The 15037-nt window shown below is 42.7% G+C and overlaps 1 protein-coding gene across 2 annotated transcripts in view; it reads left to right on the forward strand.

The window, feature by feature from the left end:
• Positions 1–15037, forward strand: part of DNAH8 (dynein axonemal heavy chain 8) — a 288139-nt gene that overhangs the window by 239484 nt on the left and 33618 nt on the right. For both annotated transcript variants that reach the window (XM_040982961.1, XM_040982963.1), the window contains exons 82-84: positions 1503–1619; positions 3253–3354; positions 8320–8480. In XM_040982961.1, coding sequence (XP_040838895.1) covers positions 1503–1619; positions 3253–3354; positions 8320–8480 — 380 coding nt within the window. The remainder of the gene's footprint in view (positions 1–1502; positions 1620–3252; positions 3355–8319; positions 8481–15037) is intronic.

The raw sequence follows: 15037 nt of genomic DNA on the forward strand, positions 1-15037 counted from the left end.
CTATGACTTTAGTGACCCAACTTGCAAAATGTGAAAGCTTTAAATGAAAATTGATAGTGAGTAACATAAGTATGAAGCAATCTCAGCTTTGGGGCAATTTTCAAAATCACATTTAAGGAGCAACTAAATTGCAGTTACTCAGTGCATATAAATGGAAGTGTTTCCATAGAGCCAATTTCAGCAGCTTCAGTAATTGGAAAGAAAGAATTATTTTTCATTCAGTCCCCTGTCTAATTGAACATTAAATTTTAAAAATTAAGTCAAACACAGAGGTAAGGCTAACCAGTGTACAATTTTATTTTCTTTTTTCTTTTTTCAAAAATGGGAAAACATTCACATTTCACTAAAATGAACCTAGACACCAATCTAAACAAAGCAGTGGATGTTCCCTGCAAGTGGCTTATATGTCCAGGTCAGGAGAGCTGATGGCGTGGAAACATCTGGACTTGTCTTTGTGGGTTTTCTGGGTGATCAGGCTCTAGAGGTTTTAATTTTTAATTGTAACATATACATAACTTTAAGATGGTCTCTTAAACATCAATTGAATCATTGGGACCAGATCTACTTTTTTTCTTTTTAAGATTTATTTTATTTCCTATTAGAAAGTCAGATATACAGAGAGGAGGAGAGACAGAAAGGAAGATCTTCCGTCCGATGATTCACCCACCCCCCAAGTGTCCGCAATGGCTGGTGCTGAGCCGATCTGAAGCCAGGAATCTGAAGCCTCTTCCTCCAGGTCTCCAACATGGGTGCAGGGTCCCAAGGCTTTGGGCCATCCTTGACTGCTTTCCCAGGCCACAATCAGGGAGCTGGATGGGAAGTGGAGCTGCCAGGATTAGAACCAGCACCCATATGGGATCCTGGCGCTTGCAAGGCTAGGACTTTAGCTATTAGACTACTGCATCAGGCCCCAGATCCAGTTTTGACTACTTATGGATATTTAGGCAATTTTTAACAGTTATCTACTATTTTATAGACCTAACTCAATTAGGTAGAGAAGTCCAAATGAGGTAAGTATGAAAGTTTGGAGGTAGACGTGTCATGTGTTTGATAGAAATTTGTAGTTGTCAAAACCTGAAACAGCAATATGATCACCAAGGGAAGCTAGCAGGGAGTCTAATGCTCTTGAATGCTTCAGTTATTCGTCTTGAAAAATCCTCTGATATTTAACATTTCAAACTTTGAGGAGTCTAATTTAGAATAACAACTCACCCAGCAAAGCATCTGATGCACATCGCATGTTTTTGAGTTGTCAGGAGAGACAACTCAAGAACAACCTGGCAATTATTTGGAGATTCATTTTTGTAAACCATTTGGCTTGTAGGTCCATGAAATAAGTTTCTTATGGTTAGTATTTCTAAATTTTTATACTTTTCCTTTAAGACAATGGCAGCTTATTTTAACATCATGGCCTTAACTTTACTTACATTTAATAACAAAACAGACATCAGCTAGATCTAATTAAAAAAAAAAAATACTGTACTTCTCTTTGTGTTTTTAAGGAACGAAGAAAATTTGGTCCCTTAGGATGGAATATTCCTTATGAATTCAATTCTGCAGACTTTTCAGCCAGTGTTCAGTTTGTTCAGAATCACCTTGATGAATGTGATATTAAAAAGGTGAGTAAAATTCTTTTTTTTTTCTATTTTCATTGCTATCCTTTACGTTCTGCAGTCGTGTTTAGTCTGAGTTACACAGAGAGAACATGCCCTTCAGGGAGACTGCCCATTCTAATCAGCTACCTACTGGTTCCCCACCTCCTCCCCGTTTAGCCCCCTTACAAAAGAAACTGACCCCAAAGGATGAAGCTCAGCGTGGTGCAGAGCGCCACAGGCTTCTTTGTGTCACGCTGAAGTGCCACAGTGTGCCACAAGAGAAGGCATGTCACATGGCAAACCGCTCCCCACTGGTCTGACTCTCACCTCCTTCAGAGGACAGTGAAGCCAGCCCGTGGGAAACATCTTTGTCTAAACTCACTGCTGCTGATGCGTTGACATAGCGATCATTTCTAATTGTGACAGCTAGCCATCACATGGTACATTACAGGCTTTGAAAGTTCCTGCGTGTGTGCAGGATTGCATTCTTGTGCTCACAGCTCTGTCAGGTAGGTAGAGAAGGTACTATTACTTGTTTGCCCCTGTTTACCATGGACAGCAGAAAAACAAGACAGAGAAGTCTTCAAAGTTACAAAACTAAACATGCAAACTCAGTAGTCTTTCTGGGCATGTGAAAAGTTGGAAATCTGATTTTTTTTTTCATAGTCTTGGACAGGTCAGTGAGATTCAGAGTCTGTTGCCTCATCCATGAAGTGGGCAATATTTTGGTGAGGAGTTACAGCTTGTGAACCCACAATATAAGATGTATAGGAAGAGCTGAATAAATTCTACATAATATTGTCCATTCTCCTCCCCATAGAAGCCTTTAAGATAGCAGTAGAAAATATCAGGAAAGTGAAGAATGTTAATTTGCACAGGAAAAAATTCTAAAAATAACCATCAATTTTCCTTGCAAGAACAAAGGGATATTAAAAGTATGGCAATTTGATGATAAAAGTATATGGATTTATTTCTGTGTCCATTTGTCAATCTGGTATGTACAATAGCTACCTTAAAAGATAACGAAGTTGACAAATAAAACTTTAGCTGGGAAAAAATAAATAAAAACATCAAACATCCACACTTCTCCGAATGTATTAAGGATCTTTTAATTTAAAGTTATTAATCTCTGAAATACATTACTAGTGTATGATTGCTCTAGAAATTAATAAATACTTGGATGTAGTTTTAGCTCCTTGGATGATACGGCAAAGTATTGCGTTGTAGGAAACAATTCTTCTGAGTAAATACTTTCCTAGTTGTTCTCATATTGATTCCAGAAAATATGATACTACGGAAGCATATTAAAGCACTGATTTTCCTCCTTTCTGCACTAAGCCCGATTTCCCCCCCTCTGTAACAGCATGGCATTGCTGCAATGGGCATTATAGGTGATTACGTCCACGGAGTGAAAAATAGTCTTTTTTTCCTATCTCAGGTAATCGATGGGCAATCTGTCCACTAGGTGTTTGGTTTTGAGGATGAACAAATCATAGCCATTCCAGCCACGTAATACCGAAAGTTATTAATATAAGATAATGAATGATTTTAAATGCAGCCTAGCAGCAGCTTCCTTTTCCAGACCTCTCCTCTAGGAAAGGATCTAAAATGTTTAGTTACAGCTGATCCCTTTTTTTTTCTTGAATATTTCTTACAGGGTGTATCATGGAGTACAGTTAGGTACATGATTGGAGAAGTACAATACGGAGGCAGAGTGACAGATGACTTTGATAAGCGTCTGCTTAATTGCTTTGCTAGGGTAAGTCAATTTAGAAAAAGAGACATATTGCATTACAGTTTCCTTTTCATCAAGAATATTTTGTTTGTTGGTAATAGCTCTGCCAGACTTAGAAGAGGGGAGTATTGGTTGTGGGTGCTGATGGGAGTTAGCTCACACTGCAGCTAGCGATCATCTCAGGGGCCAGAGCGGGCAGTGGTCACTTCTCCATGGTCCACAAATTCTCTCCTGCACAGAGAAGCTGCTCATGTCCAGTTCTCTCCCTGCTGCCCCTTATTCCTGCTTCCCATTCTCTGGTGCCTCCTTAGGGAAGAAAATGCTGGCCATGATTTCCTCCTGTAGATGCCCATCTCACTGTGATCTGGTTTGAGTCCTGGCTACTCTGCGCTTCTGATCAGGTTTAGCACTAAGGCACGGTGAAGGCGATGCATGATGGCCCAGATGCTCAGGTTCTTGCCATGCACATAGGCGACTCAGATGGAGCTCGTGTCGCTGGGGTTTAGACTGGCCCAGCCCTGGCTCTTGTGGGTATGTGGGGAGGGAACCATGGATCTTTAAATGTATTTTTCAAATAAAAGAATGGATGAATGTTGATAGGATTATCAGATCTGCAGATCTGGAGCTCAAGGGAGAGATAGTGTGAGACACAAGCCTGGAGTTTGTCTGCATACAATGGTCCTAATGGATTTTGTTTATTTAAAAAAAGAAAAAGCCAGGCCCAGCGCGGTGGCCTAGCGGCTAAAGTCCTAGCCTTGCATGCGCCAGGATTCCATATGGACGCCAGTTCTAATTACAGTGGCTCCACTTCCCATCCAGTTCCCTGCTTGTGGCCTGGGAAGGCAGACAAGGATGGCCCAAAGCCTTGGGACCTTGCACCCGTGTGGGAGACCTGGAGGAAGTTCCTGGCTCCTGGCTTCAGATCAGCGCAGCACCAGCCATTGTGGTCACTTCCGCAGTGAAACATTGGACAGAAGATCTTCCTCTGTCTCTCCTCCTCTCTGTGTATCTGACTTTGCAATAAAATAAATCTTAAAAAAAAAAAATTAGTTGAAAGAGTTGCAGAAAGTGAGGGAGTTTCCCCATCCCTTGTTTCACTCCCCAAGTGGCCGCAATGGCGAGGGCTGAGCTACTCTGAAACCAGGAGCCTCATCTGAATCTCCCACATGGGTAAGTAGGAGCCAAGCACCTGGACCTCCTCCACCACTTTCCCAGGTCATCAGCAGAAGAACTGGATTGAAAGTGGAGCATCCAGGACTCAAATCAACTCCCATGTGAAATTCTGACATCACGGGTGGAAGCCTAGTTTGATACACTGCAATGTCTCAAACTTCCTCCAGGGTTTTCATTCCAGGTTTGTCTGACTTTCATCCTTCATGCCCAATTAGGGGATATTTTGGTTCCACCCTGGTTTTATTCCCCACCCCTATTACTGCTTATGATCATCTTTACAGCCAATACTGATCTAGATTTATGATATAGATGCTGGACACTTTACACAGCATCCTGCTATTCCTTTCCTTGCCCCTGACTGGAGACAGGAAGCCCACTCCTTATGGTGGAGGCCAACCTCGGCAAGGGTAGAGAGGCAGCTGGGTTTGATAGGAGGAGGAGAAAGCCATTTTCCTCTGACTGCATCTAGTTCAGAGTGAAATAAGAAGCAAGGTCATGGGCTCAGAGAGAGGAGAGGCAGTCTGAGACTTTGGAAGAAAGACTATGGTAAAACAGTTATCTTGGAGAGTCAGAGAGGAATGTGTGATCCCATAATACATGTCCTCTGCCTTCCCCCACTACACTACAAGTCCTCTAAAATGAAATCTGCAACTTCTGAGTCTCTATACCCCACCTCTCAGTCACCCTGAGTATAGTCAGTGTGTGCTGATGCTGTTAAGCATCATTGAATCTCAGCAGATGAGAATTTTCTGTGCCCAGGGTTATAATCATTGAAGACAGAGTAGATTGGATTGGGGTTTTTACTGACACCACAGCAAGCTCTTACAATTAGACTTCTTTCTGTGTCTCTTTTTTAACAACACATTATATGGGTTTTTTAAGTGCACTTTTTAGAAAGCTCAGTTCATGAAGAGTCCTAAGTAACTAACCTCGGTTGCTTTATGGAAATTTTCTTACTCAGCGGTAGTGGGGATGCTGCAGGTGGCTGGCCAAGTCGAGGGGATCTACGACCCCTGTTCTGGGTGCATGGAAAGCTGCTGTGTTAATTCACCTTTAGGTCAATGGCTGAGCTGGGAGCACAGGGTAGGAGAGAAAGTAGCTCCATTTCCTCAGCTCAGTGCTCAGCCAGCGCCACCTGCAAGAACTCTGGCTGATGCCTTCTCTGATACTTTTTCTTTCTGCCTTTCCTCCTCTTCTTCTTGGGAATCTGTCCTCTGACCTTTGAATTGACATCTGGAGTGTTAGAGGTCTAATCCTCTGAATTTGACCCCATCCCAGAAGCCCAAGAGTCTCCATCTGCTGGTCTTCGGCCAACCTAGGAGAGGCACATTTGGGGCAGCATCTGTGTCTTGCTGCTTCCTAGTCTAGAACCCAGGGCTCCTCTTCCAGCTCCAGTTCCTTGGCTGCTCCTGAGTGACAGCAGCTGCTTCCCCACCCAGGGTTGTGTATCTCTGGACACCATGTACTTGTAGCTCCTCAGAACTCTGTCTTATCCTTTTCTTCCAGGGTGGTTTCCCCAGGCTCATTCCACCCCCTTTCTTAGGACCTCCTGGAGTTCTACTTTTCTGACCACGAATGGACTGACCCCATGATCTCTGCTTCTGTCTCCCCACCTGCCAACCTCCTGTCTCACCTGCTCCTTCCCTGCACACTCCTCTGCCCAGCTCAGATGGCCCCTCAGTAACCTGACAGGGGAGCTTGGTCTTGTGTGGAGGTCAGGTGGTTGCCACCTCAGCCCTGCAGCAGAAACCTGCCAGGGCAGGTTACAGTCCACATCCTCCCTTCCCCATCTCACCCTATTCTTGACTTCATTTTCACTTTCCTTCCTACTGCATGGCCCATCCTGCTGTTATTTTACCCCAATTGTGTGACCCAAAGGCATCCTCATATGAAGCAGTTCGCTTCTAAATCAGTGCCTGTAAATTGGATCCTCTGTCTCCACGATTTTCAACTTGGGGTTGTTCTTTGGACCTCAGTTTGTTTTCTCTGCCTCATATGGAGGGTCTTCTCCCCTAAAACTCAGAGTTAGAGATCCTCGTGCAGTGATTTCGGAGGATGACTGCTCACTTTTGAAGGCGCCTGTTAGAGTCTCCCCATGGAATTCCAGGTAGACTTTTTATACTGTATGTGATTATATCCCCAAATAACCCTCAAACCTAATGAAACTCACCAATTACTCTGTGGGTACATGTGAGAATTCAGGTACCTGTGTATAAGAAAAGTAATGGGAAAATAGGAAGAAGCTTAATTTCGCTTTTATAGCAACATAGAATCGAATGTGGTCATCTTTGTGCTGCAGATCCAAGGCCCTTTGTCTCCCTAGGGTGTCTTCCTGCAATTTAAGTCATCCACGTCACTAAAAATCTAATCTAAGTAATCTCTCTAAGTAATGACTATGTTCGTAGCACTGTTCTCTTTAATAACTTTCAACTGCTCCCAGTTTCTTCAATTAAGTACCAGTTCTCGCTCAGACATCCACAGTCCTAAGATGACCTCAGCTCACCTCTCCTATCTCTTCCTGTGTTATTTATCCTAGATATCATTGTTTCTCCCAGTCTGTCTCACAATTTTGCAGCCATTTTTCTGTACCTTCAGTTGTATGTCCTTCCCAATCTCAAGTTCTTGTGGGTATCTTCCTCTTCAGGACTCAGCTCCAGAAATCACCTGCTTGATGAAACCTTGTGCAACCTTGCCCTGGCTATTCTTTCTTCCTGCCTGAAGTCTCTTTGGTGCTCTGCTTGTTTTTGTTTTCTAATGGCTTGTTACCTGAGTGCACTTTATTTTGTGGTTGATAGGTAATTGACTTATCCCTCTACTGGGTCACCAGCTCCTTGAAGGAAAGGACCTTGTGTCTCTGCTCTTTGCAGTCTGTTCCGGTTTTAAACTCAGTTCCTCATGCACTGGAGTTGAATAGATCAGAACTAAAGTAAATAAAGCAACAGACAGAACTGGTACAAAAGGTTTTTCAGAGCAATCACTGCACCTTAAGAGAGCCTGAAGGAGGGTCTGAAAGGAGGAGAGAGACCAGAGAAAAGTGTGACTGATTGGAGAAAGGCACAGTCCCCACCTCTCTCAGGCAGCAGGCCTGTTGTTGCTGATTCTCCTGTCCAATCATTAGTTCCGTCCTTCACCAGATGCTGAGGTTGCTGCCTCAAGTGGGGTCCTGAGCATTCAGCATCATTTTTTTTCCTCCTTCAGACTAAGTCTATTCACACCAAGCAATCATACATGTGTCCCTTTGCTGTTTTGTTGCAGATATTCAATGTGTATAGAATAAGAAAAGGATGTCTTAAGGTGAACAACCAGACAGTTGGATCCATTTCCTCCTCTTGGACAGGGACATAACTTAATTAACAAAGGAAGTTCTTTGGCTAAGGGTGGAAGGGAAGACATTTGTAAGGAGACATGTTCCTAGCCCTGCGCTAGTGCTCAGGGCTGTGGCAAGTGAGACCAAGCAGAATATGGCCCCTTAGCACTAGCCCTTGTGGGGGCGACGGAAACACGTGTGGGTGCTGCCTTGTGCTCCTGGTTGGCCTTCCACTGCTCCTCAGGAGTGGAGCCAAGGGCTCTCAATCACTTTTACCAGACCTCTTCACCAGTGTTAAAGATGAGACCTTAATCATTTTTATGTTACAGCTTCTCTCTTTTCTTCATATAGGTGTTAATTAGTCTATCAGTGGTTTTGTAAAGGTGCTTTCAAAACCAATATTTAAAAAAATTAACATGGAAATAAAGTAATAGCCTGTCCTCATTTATGGTGGCTGTTTTCATTGAGGTACTCACAATTTTATTTCCTTTATTTTACCTTGCTTCCAGGTCTGGTTCAGTGAGAAGATGTTTGAACCATCATTCTGTTTTTATACCGGATATAAAATCCCCGTATGCAAAACCCTGGACCAGTATTTTGATTACATCCAGTCACTGCCCACCCTAGATAACCCTGAAGTCTTTGGGCTTCACCCTAATGCTGATATCACGTAAGTTCTTGGCATTTTATCATTTGAGGGGGTCATTTGTAACTCAGCCTGGCAACAACTGTGTATTTCATTTTCTTTCTTAACCTCTCTCCTTTCCCCCATTTTTACTTAACTGTGAAAAATAATGTCGCCTCCTGCCTCCCAATTACAACTTTGTCATAGCTTGGTCTGCCCTCCTCTCACTAAATCTGATGTTCTGGGTGTTTATGACAACATTAGAGCTGTAATTTATGCATTGCTTATTTCTCCTCTGTTGTGGCATAAAACCAGTTAGTGTTGGTATTGATGCTCTCCATCAACAGGATTGTAGTCTCCCAGCTCCTCATCTCCTTCCCAGACCTGTTAAAAATTAGATGCTCTTCAGAGGAACATTGCATTCCAACCCTGGCTCCTCTTACAGGGTTACTCTACCCTTACTCAATCACCTGCACCCTTGCGTCATGAACTGCCCATGCTGGACATGGTGAAGTGAGCATGAGACACAGAGATTGAGCCCCTGTGCCTGCTTTGGTCGTGGAGAAGATGTAACATACTTCCCAATCCCGTGCCCCTTGGATTTATATACCTGCCACTTTCTCATCTTCAGAGATCCATACCCAAAGGCATGACCATCCAGCTCCACAGGGAGGACTCAGGAAGTCCCAGCTGAGATGTGCCTTTGGGGTGGGGCATTGTGTCTTGTACCCTGTGGTTGAAAGAGTGCATGGTTTAAATCTGGGAGTGTGGTATAGTAAGTGGTGATAGATCCTGAGCTGTCCTCACTGGATGTTGTTGGGAGAGGACACCTCGCCTAGTCTCTGCCCTGTTGTTGGAATTTAATAACTCTTCGCAGTCAGACCTGGACAGTTCCCACCTTCTGGGTATCTGCTCCTGCCAGGTGTCTCAGGGGTCCCAGTTGGTTGCCAACTGCATTCTTTCCATTCCCCAAATACCCACTCAGCCTTGCATGAGACACAATCTGTTTATCTTCACATTGATTCTTATTTCTTCGTATCCAAAAGGACCTGTGAATAGGAGAGTGGACCTGTGGCCCAGCAGGTAAAATGTCTGTACCCATGTTTGAAATATCTGGGTTTAATACTGGCTTCAGTATTAAACTGACTCCAGCTTCCTGCAAAAGCAATCGCTGGAAGGCAGCAGTACTGGCTCCAGTAATCGGGTCCCTCCCACCCACCTGAGAGGACTGGATTACATTCTTAACCTCCTGGCTCTGGCCCTGGACCAGCCCTGTCCATTATGAGAATTTGGAAAACGAGTCAATAGATGGGTAGTCTTTCTCTCTCTTCCTCTCAAATACATACACAAATAACCAAGGCATATGTGTGGCTGGTGCTCCTTTTTGACCCTATGACAGACCCTGGGCAGCTCTTAGGCTCTGTTTCAGAACAAGGTGGGTTTGCTGCCCAGGGCTCACAATCACATTCTGTATTTCCTGTCTTTAGAGAAAGATTTCATTGTTGGCCAGCAAGGAAGCAAGAGACTAATGACTCAAATCTGCCTCCTCCATCATGGGTCTGGGGAATGTTTTATGGGTATGTGGAAACGCCCAGTGAGGCGAGTTCTAATTGGAAGGGCTGGCATCAGGCCAGTCTGGTAGCGTAGCCATGTCCTAAAAAGTGGGCACTTCAGAATCTATGATTGGACCTATGGTTGAAGAATAGGATGAGAGGAAATTGTAAGGAAAGGAATAGGAAAACATAGCAAGATATTTTTTAAAAATTATTTGAGAGGCAAAAAAAGAGAGAGTGGGTAGGGAGAATGCTTCTGTTTGCTGGTTCACTCTGCAAATGCCTGCAAGAACAGGAGCTAGGAACTCAATTCAGGCCTGCATGTGGATGGCAGGAATCTGATGACCTGAACTGTCTCTGCTGCTCCTTAGGGGCCACATTAGCAGGCAGCAGGGACCCCGGAATCAGAGTTTGAAATTAAAGCCAGGAAGCCAGGTACTCAGATGTGGGATGCTGATTGCTAGACTAAATGCTCACTCCAATAGACTTTTTTTGAGTTTCAGGAATCAGGGGGAAACCTACTAAAGATACAAGCCAGCCCGGTAGAGAGATGGTCCAATAGTTGCTCCAGCTATCATTGGCAGAAGTTCTCAAAAGTTAGCCAGATGTAGAAAAGAAATAGTGGAATGGAGAAGATTCCTTAGGGATCAGTCCAAGAATCAGTTTCTATGTTGTAAAGTAGCTTTGTTTTTGATGACACTTTATGAGTCCAAGCACATCACTGCTCTGCTCAGAACTCTCCCATATCCTGTCTCACTCTGAGTCGGTTGAAGATGACCTACTGGGTCCAGTTCTGCAACCTGCCCTCTCAGTTCTTGGACCCCACCCACCTCCAGCTCTCTTAGCTTCCTGTCACTCAGATAAGCCACAGGATATTTGCACTTCCTGCAACATCTTCCTCCTACGTTATCATTGTGGCTCACCCTCTCACCTCTTCTGTTCTTTGCATAAATGTCACCTTTTCAACAATGTCATTCCTAGCTATCTTGTTTTAAAAATTACCATCTACTCTCTAACAGTTACCCCTTATGCCTTGTCCTCCTGGTCTCCTTTTTCTATCATTTGAGTCACCAACCTACATACTCTGTATTTTGAATATTTGCTATTGTCTGTCAACCACCACTGAAACTTAAGCTTTATTGCATCCGAAACATTTTCCTAGCTCCTCTGTTGCATCTCCAGTGCTACAGCAGTGCCTGGTGCGTTAGAAAATGCACTGAAATTCTTTCCAAAACATCCCTTTTGAGATTTCTGCATTATCTCTCACTATTTATTTTTTATTTTACTTTAAAAAAACAAGAAACAGAGAGAGAGAGATGTGGACAGAAAGCTCCCATGCACAGTTTGTTCCTCAAATGCCGCACAACAGCTAGGACTGGGCCAGGAGTCCAGCACTCAAGTCACATCTCCCACTGGTTGTGCTGGGCCTCCAGTGCCTGGGCCATATGTGCTGTCTCCCAAGGAACACATTAGTAAGAAGCTGGAAAGGGAATAGCCAAATGCCCACTACTTACTTTTTTCAGATTGTGAACAATCCGGCCAAAGGAGGTAATCTGTAGAAAGATCACAGGGACCAGCATGGTCATGGTGCAGGATGAGCCTCTACCTCTGGTGTTGGCATTCCACAAAGCTGCCAGTTCAACTCCCAGCTGTTCCACTTTCCATCCAGCTCCCTACTTGTGGTCTGGGAAAGCAGCAGAGGCTGGCCTCAAAGCCTTGGGACCCTGCATCCATGTGGGAGACCAGGAAGAGGCTCCTGGTTTCCAGCTTCAAGAGTGGCTAAGTTCTGGTCACTGTGGCTTTTTGGGGATTGAACCAGCAGGCAGAGGACCACTGTTTCTGTTTGTTTCTCTCTCTGTGTGACAATCTGCCTTTCAAATAAAATAAATAAATAAATCTTTAAATGCTTTAATAAACATATGGGTCTGTAATTGAAAATGTTTGTGTATCAGATCTCTGAAGCTTGAGTCTATATTCATAAGATCCCAAAGGGTCATGACATCTGGTTCCTCAAGATTCGGACCCTGTGGGCTTCTGCAGGTGCTTATCAAAGGGTGTGTAACAAACATTACTGAGACCGTCTTTACCCCAACTCAGAGTGATGATCTTCCTTTACTTGGTTACATGGAAAGTTTATATCACTGGCTCTCCAGAAAGAGGAAACAGACCTAGAGAGAGTTCAGAGAAGTACAACCAAAATGTAAATGGGATTGTAGGAAATGATAGAGACAAACTATTATTCTCTTACCTTTTTATTGTGAACTGTTAAAAAAAAATCCTTAGGAAAGTTGCAAGTACAGTGAATTGTACACTTCTCATGGACTCATAAGTTCTTAACATTTGGTTTCATTTGCTTTTTCTCTTCCTATACTTGTGTATCTACAGCTATATCTATATGTATCTATTTCTCTCTGTGTGTGTATATACTGTGAGTCTCTCAGAGCTAGGAAGTATGTATTTTGAAAAACATAAAGAGATAATACAGACAACCCCAATTCCCAATGGACTTCTTCTTTGTCTTCTCTCTTATTTGTCTTCTTCCATTCTTTATCGATAGCTCCTCTTTCCTACGATAAGAAATCTGGTTCTCAATAGCTTCAGTGTAGGTGCTCACTTGTCATCAGTACTGTTACAAACAACAAATCTAATTAAATGTCAAGATCTCTTTGCAGTCCTTTTCTTTAAAAAAAAATGAATTTTGAAAAGCAGAGAAAAGGAAAGAAAGTGAAAGAGATCTTCATTTCCCAAACTGCCACCAAGGCCAGGACTGGGCCATGCCTAAATCCCTGTCCACCCTATGTGGGTGATGCAGACCCATAAGCCTGGGCCGCAGGGCAGACATTCTGATAGAGGGTTCTCCTGTGGCAGGAAGCAGCCTGATCTGTTCGTTTGCATGAGTGAGTTGTTTCTTTTCTGTGTGATGTTGTAATAAATTAATGGTTGCACTCACTTGTTTCTATTTGTATTGCATTTTATTCTTCCTTCCTCTTTATTATTTTGAATATATAAAATTGAATATGGCTCAAAAATTACAATTCTCCCATGTGCCATAATTTATTCAGCCATTTTCCTATGGATAAGTAACATTTCTGTTTGTATACTGAGTTGTTTCCAATAGGTGTGACTCAGATAACTCCTCAATGAAAACACTGTGCCTGTGATTTCACATATTTTGTTGGCGATGCGTTTCCAAGATAGATCGCTATGACTGGGCTTGCTGGATCAAGATTTAGTAATGATTGCCAAATTCCCTGCATAGAGTTGTTTTCACTCTGCTTTGTGATATATGTGAGCACCTGTTTCTTCAGACTGTCATCCACAGAGTTCTGGTGGAACAGTTGAATTTTCACCAGCATGACAGTGAGAAATGGTATCCCCACATAGTTTTAATTTATTTTCTGTCATTTTGATGGAAATCAAGCACGTTTTAATAAACCTAAGAGCAGTTTGTTTATCTGTTATCTATTTATAGTTTATTTATTTTTTTCACTGGAATTCATATTCTTTTTGTTTGGTTTTTAAACAATACCAATACTTTATTTGTAATACACAGTGTAAATACTTTTTTTCTCAGTTTATCATTGTTTTTAACTTTACTTATGATTTCCATTATTGACCAGGCAGAAGAATTGTTTTGTTCTATCTTTATGTAGTCAGATTTATGAACTCCTTTGTTGTTGCCATTCCATCTGGATTTTATTCACAGTAGGGAACCCCTTTTCCACACCAGCTTACAAAGGAGTCAGTCACAGTTTCTTCAGGAAAGCACAATTTCTTCATTGGTGTTTGACTCTATAAGCCTTTGGTAAAAGTATGGATGAAACTTTAGCTTTGCCCAAGCAGCAGAGCAGGCAGCCCATCACCAGAGATGTGAAATGCTCCCTTGAACAAGTGTCCTTGGGTCCTTTTCTGTGCTTTTTACTCTGTAGTAGATTTTTTACAATTCAGAAATTCAGTAGCAGACTTTATGATTGAGCAACACTGGTGCCCTCACCTAGGCATTTCCAAGATTCTCTTGCAGATTGGTCTTTGTTTAATTTTTAAAAATCAGAAACAGGTGTTTAATTTTACCAGATTACTTATTCAATATCTATTGAGCTAATGATATGATTTTTCCCCCAAAATATCTAAAAAGTTGATGAGCTCTATTAGTGAATATCTAATACCTGTTACCTATGTGCTGTGGAAACTAATACCACCTGGTCCTGATGTGTCGTTTTTCCCAGCGTGGTGATAGGCACTATTAATAGCTCACTGGGGGAATTTTGCATTGATAGCTGTAAATGAAATCAGTTTTCAATTCTTTTGCCGGTACCTTTGTCAGGTTTAATGATTAATTAGTGTTATATTTGCTTTGTAAAAAAAAAATTGGCAAGTTTTCATGAGTTCTGAAGTACTTAGTGCAGCAAGAAAAGGTTGCTTGAAGATTTGGCAGAACTTTCCTGTGAAACTGTCCAGGCCAGGTGCTTTTTGATGCTACTTCTTTGATATCTTTCTGGTTCTTCTGTCATCATTACAGTGAATTTCTTTGTAAATTGTTTTCCCTAAAGAAAATTTCCTGTTTCATCTAGGTTTACATATTTATTTGCACAGAATAATGGACGGCAGCCTGTAAACACTTGAATGAGCTGGAGTCAACACAGGGTGGGAAAATAACAAAGTCGCTTTTGTGTTTTGGTAGCTCACTCAGTAAATTTGTTGGGGCAGTGTGGGTGGACCTCTCACTCTGTGGACCTTGATGATGGCCGATGCCACCCCACTCTTCAAAGGGGAGGTTCTACGTCTCATATAATGCGTCAGGGCAGTTGAACTCAAACACAGTGCTCTGTGGTGCCCATACAGTCCAGCGAAACTGGAATGTTCATCAACAGATGAAACCCACAACAGAAGCCAGAGATCCTCTTATTAAACGGGTCTCTGGTGGCAGAGGAACAAAATACACTGCAAAGCATAGTTAACAGACCCCTCCTATTCTAGCTGCTGTAAAAGAGCCGTTTCCATCCTATGCCGTCAGTGGAGCTCATCCATTCCAATGGCCTTGAAGACATC

The sequence above is a fragment of the Ochotona curzoniae genome, unplaced genomic scaffold (assembly GCF_017591425.1).
Source record: "Ochotona curzoniae isolate NIBS_2020 unplaced genomic scaffold, NIBS_Ocur_1.0 contig_3819, whole genome shotgun sequence".
NCBI lineage: Eukaryota > Metazoa > Chordata > Mammalia > Lagomorpha > Ochotonidae > Ochotona > Ochotona curzoniae.